The sequence below is a fragment of the Miscanthus floridulus genome, chromosome 15 (assembly GCF_019320115.1).
Source record: "Miscanthus floridulus cultivar M001 chromosome 15, ASM1932011v1, whole genome shotgun sequence".
In the NCBI taxonomy this organism is placed as follows: domain Eukaryota; kingdom Viridiplantae; phylum Streptophyta; class Magnoliopsida; order Poales; family Poaceae; genus Miscanthus; species Miscanthus floridulus.
Window position 1 is genome coordinate 82,439,240 of NC_089594.1, and position 7,531 is coordinate 82,446,770.

At 49.5% G+C, this 7,531-nt stretch overlaps 1 protein-coding gene across 1 annotated transcript; it reads right to left on the reverse strand.

The window, feature by feature from the left end:
- Positions 1-1,117: 1,117 nt before the first annotated feature.
- LOC136507787 (uncharacterized) lies at positions 1,118-1,711 on the reverse strand. The gene has a single exon (XM_066502402.1). The coding sequence runs from the start codon at positions 1,709-1,711 to the stop codon at positions 1,118-1,120; it is 594 nt and encodes a 197-aa protein (XP_066358499.1).
- Positions 1,712-7,531: the final 5,820 nt, after the last annotated feature.

Genomic DNA, 7,531 nt, shown 5'->3' on the forward strand with positions numbered 1-7,531 from the left:
ATATGGCGATTATTACATGAAATAGCATTGGAACTAATAAGTGTGGAAAGAGCCTCATGTCCGAGATGATCAAGGCGACGATGCCAGAGGGTGTTGGATGACGCGGTGGCAGCGAGGGTAGTGGGAGTGCTGGATGGTGATAGGAAGAACGGGTAGAGGTCACCCGTGCTATTGCACCTGGCGATCATGCTCCGTGTCTGAAGGTCCTTCATAGAGAGGCCAAACGGTTCAAACTCAATGGAACAATTATTATCAGTAGTGAAACGACGTACAAAAATCAAATTCTTAATAATGTTTGGTGACACTAAAACATCAGAAAGAACAAGAGGACGTCATGTGGTGGAGAATGAGTGTGACCCAATAGATGTAACGGGAAGCAAAGCTCCATTACCAACAATGATAGATGAATGACTAGATGATGAAGGATGGTGAAATGTAGAAAGAATACCAGCGTTGTTGACCATATGGGCACCGGCACCTGAGTCAACGTACCACTCGGCCGAGGAAGGGAGCGTCAGCGTCATGGTGTTGAAGTTACTGACGAGGGCGGATGGGTCCTAGGACGCGCCCTGCATGGGCGTCCACTGCTGCTGCTGCTGCTGTGGCGGCAATGGTCCTCCATACCCGAACCCTGGAGGAGGTCCGAGGGTGTATGGCTGCTGAAGGTACGGCTGCTGCATGTACTGCTGTTGTGGCTGAGGAACAACAGTGAAGGCAGCTAGCGGAGGTCGAAATGGCATCGCCGGACCGCCAGGCGAACACGGCCAGAGCTGCACGGTGCCCGTCCATGGGTTGTAGAACGGTGCCGGGGAGCGATAGCCGCCCCAGTGTTGGAGACCTGCTACTGCTGGTTGTAGCTGCGACCACCATGGCGTCGGCCAGTGCGTTGTGAGCCGCCCTGGCCGCCTTGGCTCTGGCTGCCCTGGCCTACGTAGGAGCGCCTAGCAGGAGGGCGCGGGGCAGTGATGATTGCGATTGTCGCGGAGGATGGTGGCGGGTCTGATGCCCCGGCGGCTTCGCTTGTAGCAATGTCATCGATATCCTCGAGCAGGAGGAGCGTGCGAGCCTCCTCGAAGGTGGGGAAGGGTTGCCGCATCTTGAGGTTGGAAACCATTGGTCAGAACTTGCCATTGAGCCCGCGAAGAAGAGTCAGGACCAAAGTCCGATCCCCGATCGGATCGCTGAAGTCGCTGAGGGTTGCCGCCATCGTTTCAAGACGGCGGCAGAAGTCAGTGATGGAGGCCGACCCCTGTTTTGCTGTGCGGAACTCCGCTGAGAGCAATAGGGCGCGCGATTCGCGTTGGCCGAGGAACTTGTTCTCGAGGTAGATCCACGCGCCGTGCGCGTTCGGCTTGCGGTTCATCGTCGACTGCTGGAGGTCGGCGTGGATGGTGCAGTAGATACAAGTGAGCACGGTGCAGATCATCTGCACCCACGCTGGTCGATCGGCGTTGACGACGTCGGAGAGGACATGGTCCGTTAGGGCATACTTGCCCAGGACAATGAGGAACACGGACCGCCACTGGTTATAGTTGTCGGCGGCGCGATCCAAGACCAGGGGCACGAGCACCTTGATGTTGAGGACGGTGATGGCGGCGGCGTGGACGGTGGCATACTTGGCTTCGTACGCGTCGAGGGCCGCAACACGGTCGGCCTCTGCCTTGCGGCCGCGCTCCTCGCGAGCCTGGCGTACGGCGTCTGTTTTCGCCATGCAGGAGTGAGTTCACGCGCAGAACGAGACAGCGACGTCGGCACGGCTTCGCGAGTCAGCGACGGCTTTGCGAGTCAGCGACGGCTTCTCGAGTCGGTGACAACGATGTCGTGCTTTCTCGAGTCGGCGACAACGATGTCGGGCTTCACGAGTCAGGGGCGGATCGTGCGTAGACGATGCGGCAGATCACGCGTAGACGACGATGACGTCGGCGGATCACGCGTAGACGTAGACGACGACAACGACGTCGGCGGATCGCGCGTAGACGTAGCCGACAACGACATTGGTGGGCGGATCGCGCGTAGATGACAGCGACGGGACGGGCTCTGCGACGGCGGACCGGCGAGCAGGACGAGCCGCTCTGCGATGGCGGACCGGCGTGCGGGATGAGCTCTGTGATCGATCGGCCAGCGAACGGCGGCGCGATTAGGGTTGCGGAAGCAAGAAATGAATCGTCTCTGATACCATGAAAGAGTAGAATTAGGGAATACTCAATAATTACTATGTTGGATCAGCGTTTACATATATAGGCTTTGTGGGAGGCTAGGTAGGCCCACACGCCGTATTACATTCCAACATCAACCATCCCAATTCCCAACTCACCTATCTATTGCTGTTTGCCTATCCCCATGGGCGGTGGGGGAGATCGATAAACGGCGTCGCACATTTCTATGGTCTGGCTCTGATCACGTTGCGGGTGGCCTATGTAGGTTCGCTTGGCAGGTCGCCTGTCGGACCAAGGAACTTGGTGGCCATGGCCTGGCTGATCGGCGCCGTTGGGACTGGCAGCGTAGACTTCATCCATACCGTCCCTGGGCTCTACTGCCGTCTGCCAGCGAGAAACGCAGCCTTCAACGCAGCGATCCTGCGACCAATGTTATTCCTGGCGATGGCAGGAGCACAGTTTTCTGGCTCAACCGACGGATGACGGGTGGCTACTGGGTCCGCGACGTCGCGCCAAACCTGTTGCGCAATGTTGGTCGTCGTCTTGGCTGCTTGGTGGCCGAGGCAATTCCAGGGAATGCGTGGGTGAACGACATCATAGGTCCTCTGACGGTGCCAGTTTTTCTGGGAAATCGTACAAAGCGTGCAAATTGATCTCCCAGATAAACTGCGCTGGAAGTGGGCTGCAAACTCGCTCAACTCCTGCCCGTCGGCCTATCGCACCATTTTCGTCGGAGCGTCGAGGCCGCTGGGGGCCAAGGAATTATGGAAGGTTATACATTTGTTTGGCTAGTGCTTCACAGACGGTGTTGGACTGCAGCTCGTCGTCATCGTCATGGTTTACAACAACCGTCCGCCTGCGATCTCTGTGCGTCAAATAGCGAATAGATGGACCACATTCTACTCTCCTGCTCTTTCAGTCGGCAGGTGTGGAGCAAAGCGCTGTTCATTCTTGACATTGATGATCATCTGATGGTCGCAGTCGATGACTGCTTCTGGTCATGGTGGCTTCTCTCTCGTAAGAGGGTGGCCAAAGAATTAAAGGCGAGGTTTCTGTTAGTTGATCTCCACCAATAGGTTCAATGGTCTATTGGGCCCTTATCTCTGCTCCCTGATCGGGGGAGCCCAACCCTAATCCGGTTGGTGGGCCCCTGTCGCACAACACACATAAAAGGAAGGTGGGGGTGAGGGCTCGGACCATGAGGTTCATCGGAGCCGCCACCCACTCAACAGAGAAACCCTAAAACCGATCTAAAGTAGTGCTGGAAGCGACGGGATGTGCGCCACCACCACTGCCGTCGCCTATGCAAGTTCTCCGACGCCCCACTGTATCGCCACCTCGCCTCCTCACCACCACGCCGAGCACTGGCGTCCGCGAGGCTGCATCCAGGGCGGCATCGGCGTCCACGCTGCCGCTGCGGTGAAGCTCCGCAAGGTCGAGGAGCCTAACTACGGATCTACGGGTTAAACACAGAGGTACCAATCATACGATCCTAACATTGGTACTAGAGCCAGGTTACCTCTGTGTATCCATAACCCTAACCGGGTAAAAGCAAAAGAAAGAGAGACCGGCTCACGGTCTACCGGTCATCACCGCCACCGCGCGTGGGGGAAAGGAGCCGCACCGTTCGACGGCGCACGACAAAAGTAAAGAACCAAACAGATCCGGTTCGGATCTAAGGAATGAAGAAGGATGGGTTCAGTTTTGGCCGAACCCTAAGACCTAACCCTAACTCGCATGAAGAAAGGGAAAGAATCAGTTTTGGGAAAAAGAACAGTTTCGGATGAACTAACACATCCTCATCCCAATCGGAGTCAAATCCGAAAACAAAAGAAATCAAAGAAAAGAAAAATCCAAAGAAGAAGAACAAGAATCGGGTTCAACCGAACCCTAACCGTAGATCGAGTACGGGAAAAGTGGACACGGTTTCAACAAAGAACCCTAGCAGTTCATCAGCCTAGGGTGTAGATCTAGGGTTTCAGATTGAAAAACAAAGAAAATGCCAGATCTAGATCGGATCGGGACGGAACTCGAACCCTAACCCTACAAGAGAAAGAGGACGGTCATGAGGCTACCTACCTAGAGCCTGGCCGTCCTGTCACTGCCGTCGACCAAATCCATGGCCGACGAGAGAGAGACAGAGCCGCCAGGCTGGGTAGCCTGGCGCGCGCGAACAACAGGGCACCGTCGCGAGACTACTTGACGGTGGCGTGCTCTACAACTGGGCGAGCATGCACGCCGGCAAGGAGCTCCACGGCGGCGCCATCTCGTCTTCCTCCTTCGGTCACCGTAGGTGGCCGCCGCTCGTCCGCCGTAGCACGTGAGAATAAAGAGAGGAGAGAGCGAAGAGAGAGAGAGCAGAGGGGCAAATGGATTAGGGTTTTTGGGGGAGGGTGCCCGTCGCCCTTTTTGATCGGCCTGATCTCACCGTGAAGCCGTCGAATGAAATCTGACGGTGATGAAAGAATGGACCGGCTTTTAGCCCAGGCGGGTGCGCGCGCCAGGCCACTTTCCCGGCCTAGGCCTAGGTTGCGGCCTGGGCGCGGGGGAGAGCGCGGGACAGTGCCGCGCGGGCGTGGGCCGTGGGCTGCCTTGCCATTTTGGGCGGACACAGGAAAAGCAAGAGCCCAGTTTCGGTTTTTTCTTTTTCCTGGAAAATTGAAAATACAAATTGGCTCAAAAGAAAAATCAAAAAGAAAAAAAAATAGAAAAAGGTAATTTTTCCCTGTGGGTAAAATTCAAGAAATTGAGTAAGTACATTCTCCAGTGATTTTGAACAGACGTGATATTTAACTGGAGAAAAGGAAAGTTTTTCCAGTAAATGTTTATTTTCTGAAAATTGATTAATGGATTAAAGAAAACAGAAAAAAGCATTTTTCCCTGTGGATAAAATTCAAGGTAAAGAGAAGTTTTTCCACAGCTAGAGAAATTATTTATTCTCCGGTTAATTTATACCAACGTGATATTTAATTGGAGAAAAGAAAGTTTTTCCGCTGCTAAAGAAATTGTTCCTTCTCCAGTTATTTTGAACCAATGTGGTATTTAATTGGAGAAAAGAGTTTTGATATGATTATGATGTTGTTATTTTCTGACCAACGTTGTTAATAACAATATCGCAATTTTAATGATTTATGCATTAATTCTATTTCTGTCCAACGGTGATGTAGAATTAGTGTATAAGAACAGATGTTAATTTTAATGATTTGTCCATTAATTCTATTTCTGCCCAATGATGATGTAGAATTAGTGTGTAAGAATAGTTGTAAAAGTTAATGATTTATGCATTAATTCTATTTCTGCCCAACGGTGATGTAGAATTAGTGTATAAGAATAATTGTATGTTTTGATTTTGACCAACATTGTAATCAAGGCATGCAAATGGTGTTATTTTTATGTTAAGAAAAGTTTTGACCTGGTTTTCATCTTATCTAAGGTGGACTGGGTAGTCACCTCATCGTGTTCCACTGAGATTGTGGCACCGATGAGGGAGACAAAAAGAGAATGATGCCACTTGGGCAACTAAAGAAAGGGATTTTGAATCCCAAAAGATATCCTATGGCTTTTGAGCATAGGAAGTGGGTCACTGCCAACAAGAGATGTTTGGCTGTGATAAAGAACATGATTGAACCTGTAATTGTGGGCTTAATCCTAGTGTGTGACACGGTCACTGAGTAGCTCGATAGAATAAAGAGTCAGTTCACTGGCTCTTCAAAGACATATGCTACCCAGCTGATAAAGCAGCTGGTCACAGAGTGTTACTCTGGAAATGGTGGCATAAGAGAGCTTACGACGCGTTGTTGAAATTATGGCATTGTCGTTTAGGCCATATTTCGAGGGGGAGAATAGAAAGACAAGTTAAGAATGATATTCTTCCTCCATTAGAGCTCTCAGATTTAGAACAATGCAGAGAATGCATAAAAGAAAAAGTATGTAAAGAAGATTACGAAAGATGACAAAAGAAGCGCATGAATTTTATAGATTATTCACATAGACATCTGTGATCAGCTTTCCTATAAAGAGTGTGGATGGTTATGATTCATTCATAACATTCACAGATGATTACTCCCATTATGGCTATATTTATCCAATCAAAGAAAGAAAAGATATATTGGATAAATTTAAGATATTAAAGATTAAGATAGTCAGGTCTGACCGTGGAGGAGTACTACGGTCAGCATACCCTAAAAGAATAGCATAGTAGCCCAGTATTCTATACCGGGCGAACCTTAGTAGAATAGAGTAGCTAAAAGAATCAATAGCACCCTAATGGATATGGTGGACAGTATGATAAGTTACTCCACCTTACAGTTGAGCCTGTGGATGGAGGCGTTAAAAACCTCATTCATATTCTCAAAATAGTACCAAGTAAGTCGGTGCCCAAAACACCGTATGAGTTATGGACAGAAAGTGTACCCTCACTAAACCACTTGCGTGTGTGTGGGGAAGCCCTGCTGAGGCTAAAGTATTGAACCCAAACATTGGGAAGTTATATCCCAAAACAGTAAGTTGCCATTTGTTTGGCTACATAAAAAAGTCAAAAGGTTTTCGTTTTTACTGTCCAGAGAGACACACAAAGTTTGTGGAAACGAGACACGCTATTTTCCTAGAGGATGAAAAGATGAGGGGGAGTATGGTAGCTCGAGAAATTGACCTTGAAGTGAAGCGGGTATATGCGCCCACTCCAATGATTCATGAGCCAACTTTCTCACTACATGCTGTCGCTGCACCGACAGTGCAAGATACTATAGTGTCAGCACCTGTTGTTATTCCACCTGTGGCAAAAATGAATGAAAATGAGAAACCTGTTCTTCAGGATCCTATAGAACCTATTGCCACACATGAGGGGGAGCAACAACAGCCTCAAACAGTAGATGTGCCAAATGTGGAGGCCCCTAGAAGGTCTCAAAGAGTTAGAAAATCAGCTATTTCTGCTGATTATGAAGTGTATAACACTAAGGAATTTCAAATGGAGGATGATCCCACCTTATTTGAAGAAGCCATGAGAAGTGATCATTCATCAAAGTGGCTTGAGGCCATGGAAGATGAAATGAAATCAATGAATGCCAATAGAGTTTGGGACTTGGAAATAATTCCTAAAGGAGCAATATAGTAGGTTGTAAATGGGTCTACAGAACAAAACTTGACTCTCAAGGGAATATAGAAACATATAAAGCGTGACTTGTGGAAAAAGGCTTTATGCAAAGAGAGGGATTGATTACAATGAGACATTTTTCTCCAATCTCATGTAAAGTTTCCTTCAGAATCATAATGGCATTAGTGGCACATTACGATTGAGAATTATATCAGATGGATGTAATGACGGCATTTCTCAACGAAGACTTGGAGGAAAATGTTTACATGGCACAACCGAAAGG